Source organism: Acinonyx jubatus, chromosome X, assembly GCF_027475565.1.
Source record: "Acinonyx jubatus isolate Ajub_Pintada_27869175 chromosome X, VMU_Ajub_asm_v1.0, whole genome shotgun sequence".
In the NCBI taxonomy this organism is placed as follows: Eukaryota; Metazoa; Chordata; class Mammalia; order Carnivora; family Felidae; genus Acinonyx; species Acinonyx jubatus.
The window spans coordinates 26299041-26321959 of NC_069389.1; the positions used below are offsets into that span (position 1 = coordinate 26299041).

The window sequence follows — 22919 nt, forward strand, 5'->3', positions numbered from 1 at the left end:
CTGCCACTGGCTGAGTGTGAAATTTGGGTCAATCCATTTGAACCTCTGTGAACCCGCATCTTCCCATCTAAGTTCTTTACACAGCTTTAAGGAAGATTAAATGGCCCAAAATACAGTCAAGCACTCCGGAAATGATGAAACGATATGCAAATGACATTTATCACTAGTCTTTACCCTGGCTGTCATGGTACGGAAGCGAAGTGTGCTAACAACAAACAAGACCAGACTCTTGCCCGATGACACAGACAGATCTGTTGCGCAGTGGCAATAATCTTATGGTACAAAACTATTTTTACTCCTGGGTTGCGTCAAATGCTACTTACAATGCCAATTCCAACTTTTTCTAATTTGACTTTGACCCCTGAAATAACTGCAGGTTTAACACAGAGGGATACTCATCAGGATACTCTTCAGTGCCAGTTCAGTGCCAAAGGAGACCAAAAATAAGGTTACCATGAAAACCAACAAAACGTTCAGTATTACCTCCTGGATGGCACTCGTGTGACATCCTTGCTGTATTCTTAAAGTTAGGTTTTTACCGAACATTCCAGGATTACCCCCTGAGTCTTCAAACCATGCTAGGTATCGTAGGGGACCACTAAGAGGATTAAGACCCAGTCCTTGGCCCAAAGGCATTCCCCGTCTTATTCGGGTTGGGGGCAGGGCGCCACACGGGGCATCACTGATAAAGGGGCAAACCATCAGGGAGTTCTCAGAGAAAGATTCACAGTATTCGGAGAATACAGGCAAAAGATCTATTACTTCCAAATGCAGGGCTCTAACAGGGCTCCGTGGAGATTATTTTGAGGAAGGTCGCGGAACACGGGTAGGACTCCTTCATCAGATACGGGAGGGAGCTTGCGCGTGACCCAGAAAGTGGATGAGGGCAGGATGTACTCGGAAACGGTTGCTAGAGCAGTGTGGCCGGAACACAGGTAGAAAGGAAGATAATGTTGTAAAAGGAAGAGAAAATTCTGGAAGGTTTTAAAGGCCCAGCCGAAAAGCCGGCTTTTTGTCTTCCTAGATGCAGAAATCCAACAAACAACGAACGCCATGATGGTCCTGGAAAGATACACAATGCAAGTCCGTATGGGGGATATATTATTGGAGGGGTGAGAGAGGCAGTGAAGGGAAGCCCACCGGCTAAGGAGCGTGGCCACAGGTCGGGGGTTTTAAGAGCTAGAAGGTGGGCAGTGGCAGCAGAAAGCAATGGATGAACGGCAGTTTGCTTTTTCATCTTGAGGTGACAATACTCCCCGAGGGCACCGGTTCGCAGACATACCAAGCTGTCTAGATTCACAGGTTTTGGAGCCTTGGGCTAAATCACAGAGATGAAAGTACTCGAGTCCCACAAATTTGAGCAATTGCTCCTGTAAAGACTTGCCTGGTGGCATTTGTCTAAAGAAGGCACAGGGAGTTAGAAGTGATCATATGTAAAAGCCTTTCTCAACCAAGAGATCTGTGAGATAATAAATCTAACAGCAAAGTGAAAGTCCAATGATTTCTATTATCCTGACACCACACAGAATCCCAGAGTTTTACATCTTTGTCCTCCCTGCAGACAGGGTGAATTTTCTTTAGCCTTTTAATTTCTACACAGTTTCCTTTCTTCTGGGACCACCTTTTGCAGATGATACTGACAACCGGAATTGTCTCACTAATCTGCTCTGGTGGTGAGCATACGTGATTTCTGTGGCCGATGATGAAAAATAAGATGAGTGAATTCGTTCGCAAATGAGGCAAAGCCAACGAGCCTACTTTCTTGAACGCTGTGGCGTAAATAACATGGCCAAATACATGTACCCGTCGTATAATCGTGAAATTAAATGACTTGCTTTGCTCTTAAATTCTAGGCTCAAATATAAAATCAAAGCCTCTGAAACACATGCAACAAATCAAACACCACCATTAGCATTAATTCCTTTCAGCCCTCAATTAGGACTTCTTCATTATACTATTGCATTCATAGAGAGAGAGCATCTGTAAACGGAGCTCAACAGATTATCGCAGAAAACAATTAGACACAGAATGACTCTAAGTGAAGACTCCTGGCGCTTTTCTACGTGTGCACGTGTATGCGCTCTGCATACCAATGACAAAGCTAGAAAGAAAACTCACCTGTTTTCTTCCTCAAGATCTGCTAGGATTCTCTCTAGCTCCCCTCTTTCCTCACTCTCTAAGGAAATCAAGATCTGGGCAGGACTACGAGGCTGGCTCAGGGGGGAGTCCTGGTTCAAACTTTGGCAGTAATGCTGGATTAACAAATGTTCATCATCTCTGGAAAATAAAATCAAAGGTTTTGGTTTTTTCCCCTCTTATTTTGTTCTGGGGATCAGGGACTCGGGTGTGTACTTAAAAATAGAAACATTTGCTCTTAACAAGTAATTAGACCCTTCTTCCTGTTTCTTAAGACACCTGCATACTTTTGAGGCTGTGATCTACCGTCTTATTGGTGAGAATTCAAAGCACTGCTTGCTCAAATTTTCCAGTGAACGTGGCCTATTTACATGGGTAAAGGAACGGCAGGGTTACGGACACACTGGGACTCTGCGTTGACCACTCAACCAGTAGTTAACAAATATTAAAAGACAGAACAATGGCTCCATCACTGAAGCCTGTCAAGAAAACCTGTTCACTGACCCATGCTATTGTTGATAATGACCAGGGAAAAAAATGCAGCCTTTACCATCATAAATATGGTCTTAAGGGGAAGACAAAGTAACCAAAAAGTGTTGCTTTGGTAAGTCGGTTTGAACTTAAAAAGCCATGGAGGCAAGACGGTAACAATAACGAACCTGCAGACAAATGATGGTTTCACTCAATTATTGTTCAAATAGAAAAACAAAAATTCGAAGGGAAAAAAAGCCATTAGGATGATTAATTCAAAGAAGCCTGAACAACTTATTCTTTGGAACAGCTTTTAAGGACTAATCCTCAGGAACAAAGAAGCAAAAGGCTCACAATTTGGGGAAGCAACTGCAATGTCTCCGTAAAACTAGAACTCTTTAATACACGGGAGAAATCATTTTCCAAATGTATTGCTCCTAGCTCTTTGGAAGCCTGTGTGCCTCTAAGTTGTAAGAACCTCGGTTCTATTCTCAACGAGAGGCTAAAGCCCTTTGTTTCTGGTTAGATAGCAGGATGATATGTTAATATCCCCCTAAGTCTTCTGAGTTGAAAAACAGTTCAGGTATTTAGGCAAAAATCCTCCTGCCCGAAATGATTTTGGTCTGTCAAGCCAGGTAATTGGCTGAGAAGTGAAAAGTGGACTACAAATAATTACTGGGTGTTAAAAACAAACATTTACGTGAAGTCACCCAATGCACCAAACCACCTCCCCAGACCTGCCCCCAACACATCAGGATTTTATCACCTAACACTGAGTCAAAATGGATTTTATGTCCTCAGAAGGAGCTAAAGCTACATTTCCTTTAAAAATTGTAAAAGGATGTTTTACTACCCAACTTACCATCCCTTTTCCCAAATTCTGGAATTTTATTGCTAGAACGTCCCAGGTTTAATTACAACAGAGCTACAATTAAGTTTCTCTTACTGTTCTCTCAGGCAGCCACTGACTGGCGGCCATTATGATGCGGCTACAACTTGAATTAATTTCATATCAAAATCGGCGACCCAAAGAAGCAAACCATCCAGGCCGTTTACGCCTGGTTGATTCTTTGGCCACCTGTTTTCCTGTCAGTGGATCTCATATCGTAATCCTACTGATACTTATCCCCATGGATGACAAAGAGAATGTACCACAGTTACGAATGGGGAAAAGATGGGTTTTGTTTTAAGTAACTCAGTCATAAACAGATGACTGACTGTCGACTTGATTCACCACTCACCTTTGAAAGTGATCGCCTTTATCTACCAGATGACTTGTTCTCATGTCTTCAATAACCAATTACGTATAAATGCCACTCGGGTACTATTTCCCTCAGCCTAAGCCTCGTAAAGGCCCTTGCCTCATCTGAGTGTGACCGGGAGGTGCCACACCGACAGGGTAGAGTGACCCCTCATTCTTCCCTTTGTCTAGATTCTCCATGACAAAGTGGCGAGACATCTGTAACTTACCAAAGGCATCACCGTGCCTTGACTAGATTTTTTTTTTCTCTCTCTCTCTCAAGTATCCCTTCAGTTCGCAGGTCCCTATCTTTTCCTTCAGATTAGCTTCTTCGTCGGCTCCCTCCACCTCAGGCCCTTGATTCATGCACTATTTCTGTGTGTTCCTCATTGTGAACACTTCCCTTACTCGGTAATGAAGCCTCTGTTTCCCTGCCATAGCTGTGTGCTTCTCCTTGACAGGCCTGGCTTATCATCCCACTAAAAAACTTCGACCTAAATCTGAGCTCCTCCTTCTGAAACCCTTCGCAAGGCTGCCTCGCCTTATTTGGCTAGCGAAGATGCTACCACTTTGGATCTCTGAAGGAAATGACCCAACTAACCTGCCGGATGGGAATACCCATCCAACTGTACCAAGGGTGGATGTCCACTCCCCCTGAGTGGAGGAAATACCACTCAGCCGTCACTTTAAAAATTACTATCCAAACCCTTTAAATATCTGGCAGGTTTCGTCAAAGGTTAAGCATTTAATACAATTTCAATATTGGCACCTGGGCAGCCTGTGACGGTGTGATATTAAATAAGAGTAAGGCAAACTGGTTTTGCGACTCTGGCATTGCCAATAAGGCCACATCTTGGATGAGCTCCTTCCCTGTTAGGTTGTTAAGAGTCAAAGAAAAAAAAGCAAGCGAGCGGTTCCTTGAAAGAGCAAATGACTATCACGCTAACTCCTATCTTCTGCGCTACCCTACCTCTAAAGCCCTCAAAGCAATTTCATCGTCAGGAACATTTCGTAAAAAGAGACAGGATACTTACATGCTCTCATTAGGAGAGATGCTATCATTTAGATAAGATCCATTGCTGTTTTCCATTTCTGCTAGCCTGATAAAAAACGTAAAAGCTCATTAAAACTTATGTGATTTCTTAGAATCTATTCAAGACCTAATCGAACATTCCTGAAAGCTAAAGGATAAATCATGTCGAGAAGAGAAAGGAATCCTCCAAATTGAAGGATGTGTGTGTTGCCCTAACCTCTGGAGGCAGTGAGTGGTGGACCACAGCTAGTTAGCGGCTTTACATTTACGCTATAAATTATAAGGGAAGTCGTATCTGGTAGGTTTTTCTTCTTCGCAGATCGATCTTCCTGGCACTGAGAAAAGGCCTTTGTTTTTACAAGAAAAGCTTCCCTAGCAACAAATACACTCTACTCCTTCTCTACCCCTGGTATTTTTAGGGCAATCAAAGCTTTCCCCTGATGACAGACTTACAGAGCTAGTTCGTGCTTCCCGCGGTTGATAAACACGTTAGCGGTTAGAATATTGAAAAAGGACGGACTCACAGGTAAGCTCTCTTAACAGTCTGCCACCAAGGTTTACCTTTAGAAAAACCTCCTTCCCCTGAGACAATCGTAAACACTTTTTACCACTAAAAAATAAAAAAAAGTTAACCAAACTCTTACAGACTTATTTAACGAGCAAAAGATATCTTACAGTTAGCAAATGAGTTTTTAGGTATAACAATGATCTGAAACACAAACAAGGTGGGACATAAAGGTGCGAGGATTAGGAAAATTAATTATTCTCTTCTTTACAGCGGATCAGGGAAATAAACACACAGACGGAAAGCCAACGCCTTCATATTCTCTACGGAACGCAGTATTGCTGCTTCGCTTGGGCATGTCTGGTCTAGCGGTTTTCTAAGGTCAGATGATTTCTCAGCCAATTTATGAAACGTGCGCAGTGTGCAAAACATCACAAAGCTATCAGAAAGGTTTAAAGGCCAGGGTTAGGGGGAGATTGTTCCGGACCAACGTTCTTACGGGTGTCCGAGAACAACATGCAGTGCAATGGCATGCAAGTTAGAGGGCAAGTTGATTAGTAGAAGTCAGACAAGATTGGGGGGAAAAGAAAAGATCTGTTGCAAATTATTATCGGTTAGCTTTCCTTGGTTAGTTATTTCAATCAATATTTGCCTAGCATTCAACTAGTGTCATACCTGCTAGCATAATGTTCAATGCGTGAATGAGTATCATCGTGTGAAAGCTGAGGGGACGAGGCGGGCCTATAAGGCAGAAAATGTGATTAGTCACAGATACCATCCATTAATGGAGAAAAAAAAAAAAAAAAAACCCACCACAGTCATGTTACATACATGGCCTAGAACGCTCTCACTCTAGCTCTCTGGACAAGGTACACATTTAGTTTTAACTTTATCTCCGATATCATCGAGTGTCTTAAATCCAAGCTGGAGAAGTGAACTCTCCTACTTCTTTCAAAAGCTATAAAAAAGAGATCGGAATCTTCTCTGGAGAGCTTCCATTAGAGAAAAGGCTGGGGGAGACCATCTCTCTGGGGCACTTTCCTCCTCCCTTGTTAGTTTCTCACACGCTACGGTTCTGAGACTGTGTTGGCACTAGGCGGTCAAAAACGTTCAAGAGTTTACACCCATGCCATTTATTAGCTGCTCTCTCACCGAATGGAAATTCTACGTGCGCCTAGTACACTCTCAGTCAACAATCTGATTCTGAAGAGGCCAGGCCGGTCCGGGACCTCTCAATATTCCACACCCCAAGCTATCTTGTTCTGTGCAGTTCTGTGAAGAAGCAATATATCCACCAATTTAGTAGCAGGACTCTATTACTACTCCATAAAATAAAACTGAAGGACCCAAAATGATATTGTGATGTTTTTTAAAAAAAAAAAAAAAAAAAAGAACTAAATTCTATAAAATGTCACAGTATCTGAAATATCTATTAGGGATACTGTGTGCTAATATACAAGAGAAGAAAACAAGAGGGGAGGATTATATACTCTGGGGCGTAAAACCCTTTTTTATTTTTATTTATTTTTTTAGCTCCAGAGACCAGGAGATTTGGTAAGGTTAACATTTTCCTCATCCTTTCCTATCAGATCTATTAATTATCCTCGAAGTTTTTATAGCACTTTTGGATTCGCGTTAGGAAAAAAAATCCATCTGTTCTGAAAACCAGTTTGGACTTGGGCTTTTTTGTTTTCATTGGAGTAGGACAAAAGTTCTCTTCCATTTCTGTCCTGACACAGAAAGCCCTTAGGTAAAGGCACGAATCCAAAAGTCAACAGTAATCTATTCAGTGAGGACTGGTTTAGCCCAACGTCCAAACAGCATTAAATGACTTGGTCGAAACACTAAGAATAGGTTTGTTTTTCCTTATACTAAAAGAAAAAACCATGTAGTTATGTAGGCTGACAGCGAAAATGTACGAGAAATCCCTATTTCTTAAAGACACGCAATCCTAAGATGATGCCAACACGGTATAGCAAACAACTAGGGAACAGAGGGCTTCCCTGTGGGGTAAAGGCCTTATTTATGGAACCTGTGTTGTCTAGGTCCAGTGTCCCCATAATCCAATTGGCACTGGACAACCAAGAGGTTTCAAACTGTCAGGAGGAGACAGGGAGGACTCCCCGATTTACTAGGCAGATCCAAAGATTTTCATGTGAATCTTCACTCCGGTTTTGTAGAGTTCACCTGCTCGTTCCTTAGAAGCCTGCCATAGCGCAGTATTGGAAACATGCTGGCTAACGTTTGTTTCAAAATACTCACTGCAGGTCAAGAGAGTTTAGTACTTGGATTATTCGGTTTATAAGCCCCGTCTTTTGGAACAAACTCGTTTTTCATGTACAGACTTCTTACGAGCTGAAAGCCCACCATGAAGGAAAACGTCTGTTTTCTCTTCTAATAGTGGCAGGCTGGGTAGTGCACAGAAGAACACCTGACACCTTTGAGCTAGGCACTACATAGCAAGAAAACTGGGCATGGAAATCCAAAACACTTTAATAAAATCTTACACAGAAAATATTATGCAGCACTTTAATCCTTAACCTTGAGGCTAATTCCATGTTATTTTTCTTATCAATGTTCGTAGCACCTAACACAGCATGCCTAAGCACAAGAACTCATAATAATCAGAAATCTAAAAAGAAAAAGAAAAAAAAAAAAGAGAGAGAGAGAGAGAGAAAGTACACTAAAGGAAGCACTCATTAAACCAGAAAAGGAGCCAGAAGGGAGCACAGTTCAGAGAAGAACCATTTAAAAACCAAGAATAAGTAAAAGTACAAAACCCCTTAGTCCAGAAACAAAACTAAATCCAAAGCCTTCCGAAACACTTTTCTGAGAGACGGGAAGAATCCCGTTCTCCCTTCCTACTTCCTAAACACGAAACGATATACCCAGAAAGATTAGTCCTGTGATTATGAATGGCCAATTCCATCCCACCCACTACCCCTTTCTCTTCTGTGACAACTCCACTAATAACTTTTCACCCATTTAGGTTTCAAAGTGGACATGCTCCAAGAAGACTACCCGTCTCCTTTGTGGACGAACAATATAAAAGGCTTAGGCCAGATTTAGTTTTAAAGGTAATATGACAAATAGCGGGTAAACAAGGGCTTCCTCTAAAGAAAAAGAGAAGGCGTGTGTCTCAGTGAACTTCCCAATTCGGTGATCCACATGAGAATCTGTTGACATCAGGGGCAATTCCTGCAAAATTCGAGCACCTTAGCACCTGGGTCTTTGCCTGAACAGGAGAGCTGGGCAATATATTTCATAAATTATGTATAATCCCAAGGGTAAAGACTTTAATAAAAATTGCTGGCATTGAAGAAAATAGGGACCATAGCGTGCTGGGTTTTTCTTCCTCAAAAGTAGACTTTCCCACTATTTCTGAATAATCTAACAAACTTTTTATAAAAAGGCAAAGTGATTCTATGTTTCAGTCGTTAGAGGAAGATACTGTAGTAAAGAAGGTTATTAATTTTAAAGTTCTTCGAAGTTTAAGGCAAACACCCTCTACCTAAGACAGGTGACATTAAATTCACGGCCATGTTTTTTTCTCATTAGTTTATGTCTACAATAAACTTCTTCCCCCCCCCCCCCCCTTCAGGGAACTGTTAGCTATTCTTTGCCTATTATTTTCTGCTACCTCTATCCGTGCATTTTCAAAGTGATTCTTTAGCATCATTGTCTTTAGAATATTTCAAATGGCTAGAAGTTATTCCAGAGTACATCCGTTTGCTTATCAGGATCCGGCCACACTGAGGATTTCAGTCTCTCAATGTGTTTTGAAGTTTCTTATTTCAGAAAGGTTCAAACTTCTATAAACAAATAAACTACCCGGGTGAGGGAAAAACCATTACCTACCAAGAGCAAAAACCAGAAGTGAATCTAAGTCACTCCCCCGATGATTAAAAAAAAAAATAAAATCAGGTATAGGTACCGTAGCTCAAAATTAAGGGGCACAATAACGCTGCTTTAACCAAGAAAGGGAAGCCTCACACTTCTTTGAGGCCAATAAAGACTTAAAATAAACCTCAATTAATAGCTTGCATTTATCACTACAGGATTTTTAAAAAAGGATATACTTTAAATTAAATTACATGGGGGAGCAATAAAAAAGACCCAATAAAAATAAATTGAGTTCTTCTAAATTGGTCATTTCCCTCTTCCATATAATAGAGCTGTCTGACTTTAAATAAATATTTTAATAAAGTACGCTTGGAAATACCAAAACTTTGTTATAAAAACTCCGCACGACAGAACTTTAAAACAATGCACGCTTTGTTTGCTAATAGGTAAATCACAGACTCCCCAGAGAGTTTTCTAATAACATTGTAAACTCTGAGCTAAATCAATTATCTGTTGGTATCTAATATTAGTATTATTAATATACACCAATAGTAATAACCAAGTCGACAGTACACTTTCCTTCCAGTGTAAATGTCGAACTATTTATGAGCTGAATATTTAGTTCGGAGAGGAGAGCAAAATGAGTTTAGTGCCAAACAGAGAAACTCATGTATATAGAGATGAGTCCAGTAGCATACACACGCCTCATGGAAATTATTCCATCAACGTCAACATCACACTATAAAACAAATTCTCTTGATTTTTAATGGTCCACTTAGAAGAGGCCCTAAGGAATAAACCATCATCCTTTTGAAGGTCCACAAGTATTAACTCTCAAAAACTATGGCTAAAGAACGTTATGATGTAATCAGAAGGCTCTTCCCTGCTTATAATGGAAGGCTATATAAACACGTCTCCCGGGACTGTAACTAACAACCCCTTCGTTTCTTTGATGATTGATTCCAGGCCAGGATTTCTGCCGGTTAAAACCTGACCAGGTGGGGACCTGAAAACCTCACTCTGATTCTCCTGATCTGTGGCGGATGGCCCTCGCAGCGTCGTATCACCGGAAGAAAAAAAAATTGAAATGAAGGACAGGAACTTAACAGGTCTTTAAAACCAAACTAAACCAACAGAACAAAAATGGTCAAATCAAGCAAGCCAGCAGCACCCTTCAGCACAAGTACTCACGCAGAATCTACCGGCCAGAAGTTGATCAGAGTAACAGGACTGCAAAACAAAAAATGAGGTGGTGAAGAGAGACACAGGCAAACTCAGCCACAAACAAAGTAAACAAATCAAGAGAAATAAATAAATAAAGACAAAATAAAGTGCCGAGAAGTCAAAAATCAATAAAATTCAGCCAATTAAGTATGAACCGTGAAAAGCAACGGCCAAAACGCAGGTGGAAAGTGAGGTGAAAGAAAAACAAACAACTGTGCGATTGCCATCAGATATGGAAAACACAAGAGAAGGCTGAATACAGGTGGAGGTATCGTCATTTTGATCACGAGAATCATTGCTACTTACTGTGAAGAAATTTCCTGGGACTCTATTTTCTTTCAAGGAGATAAAAGCAACTAAGCACGACCCCACAATCAGATACAAAAAAGACACACGCCTGGCGATTCGTGAGGGCAGAGAACCCCAACGAAAAGGCTGGAATCCCTCCTTTGTAAACCGTCCCACATTTCTTATCAGGGAAGCAGTAGCTGTCACGGAGCTGCTCTCCCTGGGAGATCCAGATTAAGTTTTGGAACAGGTAATTGGCAGGGGACAACCGACACGAGAGAATGGCAATTGAACATGAGCTTGTTTTTCTCTTTCCAGCTAAAGTAAAATCTAAAGAAAGAGAGAGGAGAGACCGTTTGCATTTGGGAGTGAAGGAGGGCACTCGGCGGAGAGGAGCTCAAAGAGGCCTTCACCAGTACTCACGTTTCCATGTTGTCCCCCTCTAAGACAGTCTGCACAGGCAGGTAGCCCATTCGGGGATGCTTCGCAAAATACCTTTTGGTTCGAAATTTGTTTTTTAGTACCTTGGCAAAGTCACGAACATCTTCTCCCGACGTAGTCTGAAAGGGAAATTGTGCCGAGATCAGACACACGAGGGAATGAGGTCAAGGTAAAGGGGCCACTGCGGTGTTCTGCCTCGGGGTACTCATTCTGTAACTTAGGAGACCGTAGGGGTCAAGAGCGAAGTCGGTGGACAAAAACCGGGCCGGGCCTAGCATTAACCGGTAGGGTGAACTTGTCCACCTTGTTTACCTCTCGAAGGCTCAGACCGTCTGTAAAATGGGGGTAATAATACCTCACCGAGCTGTCATGATGAAAAAACGAAGTCAAAGGAGCACCTCGTTTCTAAAGTCTTAAAGCTGGGGCGCCTGGGTGGCGCAGTCGGTTAAGCGTCCGACTTCAGCCAGGTCACGATCTCGCGGTCCGGGAGTTCGAGCCCCGCGTCAGGCTCTGGGCTGATGGCCCGGAGCCTGGAGCCTGTTTCCGATTCTGTGTCTCCCTCTCTCTCTGCCCCTTCCCCGTTCATGCTCTGTCTCTCTCTGTCCCAAAAATAAATAAATGTTGAAAAAAAAAATTTTAAAGTCTTAAAGTTGACCTCAGGTTTGGCCACACTTTCTAGTACTTTAAGGAACGATCTGATCCACGCTGACGTCATGTTTCACCCCCTGAATCTCTCTCTCTTTCACAGCATGGCTCACTCTGCATCACTGAATACCTCTGCAAGAGGAATCAAAGTGAGAAAGACACTAGGAGCCGGATCATGGCTCTATGATGGAAGACAGGAAAGTTCTAGAACAGAGCTTCTCAAACTTGGATGTGTGCAGCAACTACCTGCAGATCCTGCTACAATGCAGGTTGGATTTAACGAGGCAGGGGCAGGGCCCGAGTTGTTGCATTTCTAACAAGCTCCCGGGTCCGGCGGTGCTGATGAGTCCCAGCAGCTAGTGGTTCAGTAACATCAGACCGACACCCAGATGTGTCTGACCACCCAGTCTATCTCCTTTCCATTTCACCGGTGATTTTCCCAAAGTTCTGTAAGCTACTGAACATTTCCTCGAAACGACATCTGAGGAGAAAGTTCCGTCTCCTAATTCTAGAACACTGGGCACATTACTTAAGGCCTCAGAGTACTCATCTGTAAAAAGGGGATGATAACAGTAATACCTATTTCACAGAGTAGTTTTTTTTTTTTTTTTTTTTTCCCTTTTAGGTAGGTTCCATGCCTAGCGTGGAGGCCAGCACAGGGCCTGAACTCATGACCCTGAGATTAAGACCTGAGCTGAGATCAAGAGTCGGACGTTTAACTGGCCGACTTCCAGCTCAGGTCACGATCTCACAGCTCGTGAGTTCGAGCCCCGCGTCGGGCTCTGTGCTGACAGCTCAGAGCCCGGAGCCTGCTTCGGATTCGGTGTCTCCTCCTCTCTCTGCCCCTTCCCTGCTCACACTCTGTCTCTCTCTCTCTCAAAAATAAACAGACATTAAAAACAAAAACAAAACCAAAAAGGCAAATGCCTAGCATTAGTTAAGCAAGACTGGCCAAAAGCAGCGGATTCTAAATTCGAAGGAACCCACATTACCTCCTCCCCCCACACCCCCCAGCATAAAACGTCTCCACACAACCGCTACGGTGGTAACAAAATACAGCTGAGAACGTCTTCTCGACAACCGCCAAACAGAGATGAAAAATCTCTTCGTTCATCCTGTGCTATTTGTGGAGTAACTCCGAGGCTTCGTTCTGTGCCAGGCACTGCCCTGTGCGCTAGGGATAAAGTAAATCTGGAGCCCCTTTAGCGGGGGGACCGTCTCGGGAACTTATAAATCGCAGCTGTGCACACCCTGTGCAACACGGTGCAAAAGTGCAACTCCTCCCAGGTGAGCTAAGTGTCCCGCCAGGGAGGCATCTGACTTACCGGAGTGCAGTATTCCACCATGGGATAGTGCATTTTATGGCCTTTTGCAACTCGACCAGAAAAAAAGCAACTTTGGCAGATGTCATAGTTAAAGTGCTTCAGACTCCTGTACCTGGTTAAAACAAAAACGAAAACACACCCTTAGGCATTTCTTCACATCGAATGCCCAAAGAACACTCTTTACTAACCCTTCCACACGCTCCTGTTTCTGCAAACAGAATGCAGTGTTCATTAATCCCACAGGTAAGCGATTAACTTCCTGCCTTCACAGTTCTCTCGTGCTTCTCCCACAGTATCAAAACATTTTGGCAGGAAGACTATGCCATAAACACATGGAAGGAGGGAAGATGATTTCAGCTCTTATTTAAACTCCACTAGGAACCCTTTCAGACCAAGTAGGAAGACCAAACACAAGAATTTGGAAGAACTTCCAGGAGAGAGACATGGACGCGCTGCAGGCCCCCTACCCGTTCTGGGGACAAACGTTTCCTGAAGCAATTATTTTCCAAACAACGTATCAAGATAAAAAGCAATCTCCGCAAATAAAGGAAAAGTACACGAGAACCCTCGTTTAAAACTCATCTCGCCTCAATCACGTTTTCGGAACGACCGACACGATTCACCTCCAGGGAGTCGCGTGGCTGATCTCTTTCAGGTGCCTCTCTCCAGAAAACCCCGCCTCTCACGCACGCCCAAGGGAAGCCCCAAGGAAAGACAAAATCGGGGTGGACAAAAGAATCTGTCCTCTGTAAGGTGCCGGGGGGCGCACACCCCCCATTCTCGGTATACGGTACTGTTTCCTATTCTCCCTGCCTTTTGCTTTCTTAGAGAAGAACCCTAGCCAATTCAAATAAACACACTCCTTCTGCCACATATGGGCAGGTGGGGGGAGAGCTACCTTTTTTAGATCCCAGCCATCTTTGGAGAGGAGGAGGATAAGAAACAAGTGCCGAGTCCCCCAAATGATCTCCTTTGATAAGGGTCAAAGAATTAAACGCAAACCCCCTCTTCGGCCCTCCAGAGCCCTCCCCCGTCCATAAACGTCGCCAGCTAGGGAAGGTGAGGAAAGCGAGGTAGGAAGCGTAACGCCGTCCCCTGGGGCTCGCCCTCCACGTCCCCCATGGCACCGTTCTTACCTGCCAGAAACCAGGAAGGCAAACCGTTCCTTTGTGAGCACTGCCTACTCACTGTTGTCTACCTAGGCTTTAGAAACCTCTGAGGGTTTGTGTAAAACCCCTCTGTCAACACCATGAAGCATGGAAGGACAAACACCAGGGGTAAAAGAGTAGTGAATAAAAGAAAGCACACAAATGGTACAAAGTAGTTATTAGGAAACAAAGAAATAAAACAAGTCTAAGCATAACTAGAAAAAGAGTATTTACATAGCTGTTAGGGAGATTCTGAACGGGCAGAGACTATGTGGCTAGTTTACAACTTTATGGCTTATTCATCGCTATGGAAACCTTGATGTTGATCCAGATGTTTAAATACATCATCATTTCAAAATGTGGGCTCGGGATTATCGTTGAGTAAGATTAATTCGCTTAAAAATAGCCCATCTCCCCAAACAGGTCAACAAGGCTGAGGATTTAAGAGCCAGTGGTTTTCCGTGACATTTTCCGAAGATCAGAATAATAACCTGCTATGTTTCCTATCTCTTCCACTTGTAAATTCGTAAAGAACCTTTTCATTTTTTTTTAGCCGCTTTGTGAAATTTTCATTGACTTGCATGCTTTATATTCCCTCAGAAGTTCATTAGGATACGTGCAAAGAGCATAATCAGATTCACAGGTAAAGAAGCGCTGGGCTGCTTGAAACAATTCGTTACTCGAGGGAAGAAAAGAAGAATAAGCAGCTGAGCTACCATGACAGGTCTCCCCACACAGAATCATCTCTGAGTTTTGTAACGGATTCTTAGAGAGTTTCTATAAACAGAAAAAAAAAAAAAAAAAAAAAAAAACCAACACATGAAAACACCCCCAGAGAGACGGTTAACATTTTCTGGATCCAGGAAGGAGGCGGCACAGTTAATGCGCATACCCTCGACAGACAAGTATCTGAGGGGAGGCAGGCCATCAGTCAGTCGTGTTCCACCAAGGATGCGGCTCCGCGGAGCTCCACAATGAAGGTGGAAAGGGACACCTGCCTGATGAGTCAGAGCCACCAAAATAGCCCAGCCATCGGGGCAGTCCACAGTTCGGAAAGGGAACGAACTCAGAGCAACTAGCACAGGAGATACAAGATCAAGTCCCAAAAGGTGACAACCACGCGGGAGAACGTGCCATAGTGGGGGTCCCGGATACCTGAATCCGATGATCGGACACTCCTTGCAGATGTTGCACTTGGCCTGGTGCTTGGCAGTTTCCGCAGCAGCCACTCGGTGCAGGACAGGCAGCCACACCATGGACTGGGGCTCCAGTCTCATCCAGTCTAGGAAAAGGGCCGCTTCGATCTCAGGCTTATTATTAGCCTGTGTGGACAGGAGGAAGGGCGAAGGGGGTGGGGGGGGGGGGGGAGAGCGCAGGGCAAGAAGAGAAAGGACAGGAGGCATACATCAGTACGGGCCCGAAATTAAGCAAAAGGCACAACGGGGGCCCAACGAGGCTCACTTTTCACAGCCCCTTTCTGCAAACGTCCCCCCAACACCCACAGGAGCCACCTGTCCCCTGAGGCTTCGGTAAACTGCCATTCCCGTGTGTGGCTGCTAGATGACGAGACAGCAGAGGAAACCAAACACGTGGAGGAAGGAGAGCAACACACACACCTGAGCCTCGACACCCCCCCCCCCCCCCCCCGAGCTCCGGCGTTTGCACACGCACGTTGAGAAGGAGCCGGAAGTGAAATACAAGCGCTTACTGATAACATCTCGCAGGAGGTTAAGGAAAAACCAACTCAGGAATTATTGATTCCTCGTTTCTCCTAGAGAATCTATTTCTCAGTGTTTCACAGAATCATAATGAAGAGCCCTTAAAATTCATCCAGTCCCAGAGCTTCTTTCACAGACTAGAAAACGGAGACACACACGAGGGAGGAACCCTTCCCAAGGCCGCACGATGGCCGAGCAGCCGAGACGCTACCAGAATCCAGGCCTCCTGGTCTAGTGCTGTCTTCACGGTGCCCTGTTGCTTCTCGTCTGTCCCTGTCGCTCTCCCTTTCAATGTCTAAATTTCATAAAACGCCATTCCTCCCAAACAGTTCACTGGTTTCAGAAAACTCGAAATACATTTACCTATCGCTTACGGATCACTATAGTCATGCATTTTGATTACATCTCTGGTGACCCTACAAGACAGCAGAGGTGTTTTGGGTTTTTTTTTTTTTTTGTTTTTTTTTTTTTTGGTATTTTTAGACTGAGCAATCTATCATCCACTGTTTTTTTCTCATTGCCTCTTTCACGTCACATCCTCCATCTGGGATCACTTCTGCCCAAGCACACCCTTTAGAATATTCTTTTCAGTGTCTTGTTGGTGGGGAATTTCTCAGGTTGTTTGGTCTGAGCAATCTCTCTTTAAAAAAAGTTTACTTATTTTTGAGACAGAGAGACAGAGACAGAGAAAGAAAGAGAGAGAACAAGCAGGAGTGGGAGAGAGAGAGAGAGAGAGAGAGAGCGCGCGCGCGCGCATTCCAAGCAGGCTCCCCGCTGTCAGCACAGAGCCTGACACGGGGCTCGAACCCGTCAACTGCAAGATCATGACGTGAGCGAAAATCAGGAGTCAGATGCCCGACCCAGGGAGCCACCCAGGCGGCCCTCTCTTTTTCTAAATCCGTACTCTTGACAGCTATCTTTATTACATACAGATGTTTAGACTCAAAGGGGGTTTGTTTTTATTTGGTCTCAGCACACTGAATGATGATTCCACTTTACCTTCCCTGTTGCTACTGTTAACAAGTCAGCAGCAAAGCACACTACTGCTCCTCTGGAGGTAATTCGTCCTCCTCCTGTCTTGTGTTATGTTTCTCGGGTTTATGTATACTTCTTCGCAGTCGCTGGGCTTCTTGAATCTTTAGCGTCTTTGGTCAGCTCTGGAATCTTCTCAGTCATTTCTCAACCTAGCCCACGTTTTTGTCTGGACAGGCCCTCCTCGTGCTTCATTTCTAACAATCCCTTCTATCCTACTGGCTGGCTAGCGCTGTCTCTCTGGAGGAGCATCCAGTCGGCTATTAAACCCATTCAGTAGGTTTTAAATTTTGGCTGCTGTACTTTTAACAGCCGCAAGGTCTATCTGGTCATTTTTAAGGTCATCTAAGAAGTCTAGGGCTCACTGCGGAGATTTTTCAATGTTACCTGTTGTTCTTTTAACCGAGTAAACACTTTTCCAACAAGAATCTACTGATTCCGAGGTATGAAATTCCTATGGGTCTGCTCCTGCAGTCTGCCGTTTCGGCTGGTCCTCAGGCATCTTGGCTTGCTTCTTGCGGGCTTTTTTTTTTTTTTTTTTTTTTTTAACACGTACTACAGTGACCTTAAAACAAATCTTCTGGAGATACCTGGAGCCCGAGAATGGAAGTGTTTTCTATAGATGCGACTGTCATTTGCTTTTGCCCACAACCAGAGGGCAGTGCGCCTATTCCGAGACCAATGTAAACGGAACATACGATGGGAAAATGTAGTATCACGCAAGTAATGAGTATTTGCACTGTAAACCCATGTTGCTTCTCTTGGAACGTGGCTCACTGAGAACGAATCTACTCGTACTGCAGACAGGAGCGCACCACGGTTGAAACCGACGGGTCATGCGGCTCACAAAACTCACCACTCGAGCAGGAGTCCAGTCACTACCCCTGACTGTAAATTTAACAGTATAATGAGCCCTTGGACCTTGAATCTCCTAGCTGCGAAATGCTACCAATTTGAGGTACTGCTTGAAAGCTTGGGTTGAGCGCTTTTCTCTGTGGAGAGCGCCATCACAGAGGTACTCTGTGGAAATTGGAAAAAACAAAAAAACAAGAATTACAGAACCCGAAGATCAAAGGGAGCGTGCAAGCGAACTCATCCTCTTGGAACGGCACCACAGAACTGTTAGACCTTCCATGACCACGGAGTCCAAACTCTGATGCAATGCCAGTGTGCTCTTACCGCCACTAGAGAACCATCGGCCGGGTGAGGGAGCAAACACCCTCAGTGGATGACCTTGAACACTTGAGTACAGGTACGCCTGTCAAAAGCGCGTCATCACACGGAGCTGAAATCCACAGAGCAGAGCAGAGCAGAGGCCGCAGAATCCAGCCACGGAGAGTTCAAACCCCAACCATTTACTGGCTGTGTGACCTTGGCAAAGTAACCTTACCGTTCCGTGTCTTAATCTATAAACAGCACCTGCCTCAGAGGGTTGTTTGAAGATTTCAATGAGTGGAATGAAAGGCACTTGGAACCCCGTCTGGCACACGGCAAGACCAGAAACCCAGATGGTCTCAGGCTTTACAGAGCCCTTCCAAGATGTTACCAGAGCGGTCATGTCTGTCCATGCTGCTTCACCCCTGTTCTTTCATTTACTCCTCATGGGACATGCCTTCGTTTGCCACAGTCCTTTAGGAAACTACTTTCCAAATATGATCTGCTGGGAATGGTCACTCCACTGGTCTGGACAGTATAACTGGATGACTTTCTTTTATTCTGTTGTACGTGCACATAGGGTTTCTGTTCGGGTATAATCTCTGGCTATTTCCCAGTGCATCCAGCAGACCCAGCATCCAACAAAACGCTTCAAGAAAAGAATTATGGAACTTGATTACGGAAACATTGCACTCATTACATCTGCCTCTTAAAATTCTTTTCTTTTTAAATTTTTTTTAAGTTTCTTTATTTGTTTTTGAGAGAGAGAGCGTGCGCGCGAGCAAGGACGCACACACGTGTGCATGCACAAGCAGGGAAGGGGCAGAAAGAAACAGAGAATCCGAAGCAGGCTCCGGGCTCTGAGCCGTCGGCACAGAGCCCGACGCGGGGCCCGAACACGCAAACCTAGAGATCACGACCTGAGCCGAAGTCGGACGCTCAACTGACTGAGCCACCCAGGCACCCCTGCCTCTTAAAATTCTTCATGCGTGTTAACATACTAAACGCTGAGGAGTCGTCGGTAAAGAAACACGTCAAACTTTGTCTGACCTCAGAATTTCCCATACTAATTATTCAGTGAGCCCAAGACCTTTACCTTTCAAAAAAACAAAACAAAACAAAACTCCAAGGCTTGTCAACACCACAAGGTCCTCATGCTGGGTTGGGCATAATGGGAAATGCTGTTCTTGGCTGTTTTCAGTGATTCCTCTAGTCTGTACTTGCTCAGTTGGGACCTGTGTCCTTTCCCTTTGGTCAAGGACTGGGCTGTTGGTTTGGGCCGGCTGTACCATCTCATCAAAATTTTTAAGAATTCTGACTCTCCAAGCCGAGAGATTAGCTGTTCTTCCCTGCTTTGTGTCCTTTTGGTGTTTTTTACACTTCTTTTCTTTTGACATACTTCTTCCATTTGAAAGCACGTGTTCTGTCTTCATCAAAAAGTCAGTGGTGAGGGGCGCCTGGGTGGCGCAGTCGGTTAAGCGTCCGACTTCAGCCAGGGCACGATCTCGCAGTCCGGGAGTTCGAGCCCCGCGTCAGGCTCTGGGCTGATGGCTCAGAGCCTGGAGCCTGTTTCCGATTCTGTGTCTCCCTCTCTCTCTGCCCCTCCCCCGTTCATGCTCTGTCTCTCTCTGTCCCAAAAATAAATAAACGTTGAAAAAAAAAAAAAAAAGTCAGTGGTGAAAATATCAAGCAGGGCCAAGGCCGGCCAGGAGCCACTGCCGCAAAAGTGCGCGGGCAGCTCGGGCCGACGCAAATCCAGGATTCAGCCTTCTCTGGTTAAACCAGGACTCCCCCCCGGTTCTATTACCGCGGAGTCCGCTGCACTCGCTTTTCCACCTTGTACACAAAAGCACAATGAGAGACTCTGTCAAAGGAGCTACAAGTTTCAGCTGCAACACGTCCTCTAACCATCTCTTGCTCCACTGGTCTAGAAACGAACTTTATCAAAATAAACCCTTTCTAGCTTGGAGACAAACCAGTACAGACAGCCAGTACAATGGCGAGCAGCAGTAATTCATTCCTCCTGAAAACGTGGATTTACTGTTGCTTAAGCTGACCCTAAGATATTTTTTTCCGACTCGGTTTTAAATGATCGTGTGTTCAATGGTGGATTAAAAGACGTGCTACGGAGGAAAACTTCACGCTTAATGCAGGGAGTGTGATAAGCACAGAAAGCTCCTATTCATTGCAGAAGACGGCAAGTAAAACTCTGACCGTGAGTCAGCAACAAATGCAGGTGTAAAACAGTAAAAAAGAAAGCAAGAAACACCATGACCACGACGTATAACTAAAGGCAAAGCAAGTACAGCGTGAGGAAGTGGGTCTCATTACCCTCAGAACTGTTCAAACCCTTCTTAGAAAATGCTGTCGAGTTCTGGTGGCTACAGCTGACCCAGAACTTAGACAAGGCTTGGCAGAAAGGCACAAGGATAATTAAAGGGTTTGAAAGACCTATGCGAACAGTTTAAGGGAATTGGGATTATTTAGCCAAGAACAAAAAAAGAGAATGTGCCAGAAAGAGTGGCTGAAGGGGCGATTTAATAACAGTTTTCAATTATGTGAATGGCTCTTGCATAGGGGCCTGCGACCAGCTGTTCGATCCCTCCACTGAGGACAGAACAAGAAGAAACAGGCTTAAGCAGCATGAACGATTTAGGCTGTAACTCATACAGAATTTCCTGATGCAGAAAGTTGTTAAAGCACTAGTGTGAATTACCAAGGGAAGCTAGAGAATGTTCTGCCTTTTCAAAATACTATAGATTCTCTTGTGTTTAAAGGCTGGAAATCCTCAAGGTTCTTTCTAGCTCCCAGGATGGGAGATCCATCATTTTGGCTCTTTTAAAACTGCTCACCGATGCCAACTGACAGCACCGAAGACGAGATACGGGGATTCACATTCTCTTTCTGTTTCGATCTTTCATTTTTACTACAAACCATCCTGTATCCTGGTGGTATACTCCCTCTCCTTTTGTTTGGCAATAAAGAAGGAAAGAATTAAAAACCAGGCAAAGCTTCCATAAAGATCTGACAGAACTAAAACTAAACCCCAGCTAAAATGACGTTTTGGCCTTCTAGAAAAAATAAATAAGGGCAGATTGGCCGAAGAGGAAGCTGTTGAGGACAAAGGGCAGGTATGATTGTACCGAGTTGAAATCATCCTTTTAGGTGCCATTATTTGCTGGCCTACATATAGGCCTCCGATCGTTTCTCTCGGTATCAAGGATGACCTTGCCCTCTCTCCCTGAAACGCCACTTCCTCACATGGAAAGTTTGGAGTTAGGGGGATTTGCCGGGGTTCAGAATAACTTTGGGGTTTCTCTCATGTTATACTTTCCGTAAACCCTTCGGCACCAAAGGACCAGGCCCTAAGTGGCTGCCACGGAGTCAATCTGAACGCTCATTTTTCTATCGGGATAACAGTATTAGTTCGTGGCTGCAGAGGAAACGGGATGGGAATATTTCTCAGCATGCCCAACACCCCAGCTACCACAAACACATACACTGTACTTTTAAGAGTGGACAGTGAGCATCTCAACTTCGAGGTTTTTGAAAAAAACATGACAGTGCTTAACAAACTGAAAAACTGTAGAAAGGGAAGTCAATGTTATGCAAGAGACTACCCAGTGGTTCTCAGATGATTCAAAAAAAAAAAAAAAAAAGAATTAACAACCTAAAAACAATACATGTCTAAACCTAAAGACAGGAACTAGCTTCCATCCCCTCCATCCAAGCTTGCAGAATTGAATGGGGTTGAACGAGGGGACAGGAATTAAGCTGCAGCGTGACCACGATAAAAAAAAAAAGGAAGGATTAGAGTATCTGAATGAGGTTAGAATTAAAAAACAAAACAAAACAAAACAAAAAACTGCCGAGTCACCCTGAAAGAAAGAGCAACAAAATTAAACCCAGAAGGGTTGTCTAAGGAGGAGAAGATAGAGGAAGAACATTCTCCAACTGGCTCAAGTTGACTTTTAAATGCTTTCTAAAATAAGTGCCTCTGTGGGTCTGTCTCGTATTACATCGTACACCAAAAGGCTAAAAGTCTCTTTGTAAATATGGAGGACATGTTTAGAATGATCTGGCCTAAAACACAGGAATATACAAACTTCACACTGGAAACCAGGTCTGCAGGGAAACTCAAAGGCAGGACGCCATGCTCGAGAGGTCAGTGGTTCTCAGGGAGGGACGGTTCCGCGTCTCAGAGGACATGTGACAATGTCTGGCGACATTTCTGGTTGTCACCGGGGGGGAGGGATGTTACTGGTGTCTGGCAGAGAGGGGCTGGGGTCCTGCTAAATATCCGGCAATGCACAGGACAGGCCCCCCAACTGAGAATTATCCGGGCCCAAGCAGCAGCAGTACCAAGACTGAGAAACCCTGCCCGAATGTTCACATCTCACATGACCGCGGGTCACGTGGCAAAATTCAGAAACCAACACGGGGACCTAGTGTTAACTAAGCACCAGACATCCCTGGAGCCCTGTGGGCAACCAGCGAGGAGGGAGCTGCCCTCTACAACACAGAACTGGAGAAGCCAGGAGAGGCCTGTTCCGCTATTAAGTGGGAGATGAAAACCACATTGGTCAATACATTGTCCCCAGAGGAAAGAAAAAGGACTAAAAAAAAAACAAACAAAAAAAAAAAAAAACAACAACAACAAAAAACAAAACCGAGCTAGAAGTCCTGAGGGAACCTGCTAAAATCATAGACTCAGA

At 44.4% G+C, this 22919-nt stretch overlaps 1 protein-coding gene across 22 annotated transcripts in view; it reads right to left on the reverse strand.

Annotated features, from left to right (window-relative positions):
- Nucleotides 1-22919, reverse strand: part of DMD (dystrophin) — a 2092562-nt gene that overhangs the window by 54457 nt on the left and 2015186 nt on the right. For 12 of the 22 annotated variants that reach the window (XM_053201917.1, XM_053201921.1, XM_053201915.1 and 9 more), the window contains 7 exons: nt 15455-15621; nt 13152-13263; nt 11164-11300; nt 10420-10458; nt 6061-6126; nt 4882-4947; nt 2119-2277 (listed from right to left, as the gene is read on the reverse strand). In XM_053201917.1, coding sequence (XP_053057892.1) covers nt 2119-2277; nt 4882-4947; nt 6061-6126; nt 10420-10458; nt 11164-11300; nt 13152-13263; nt 15455-15621 — 746 coding nt within the window. The remainder of the gene's footprint in view (nt 1-2118; nt 2278-4881; nt 4948-6060; nt 6127-10419; nt 10459-11163; nt 11301-13151; nt 13264-15454; nt 15622-22919) is intronic. The other 10 variants (XM_027054567.2, XM_027054577.2, XM_027054579.2 and 7 more) reach the window with 7 other exon arrangements.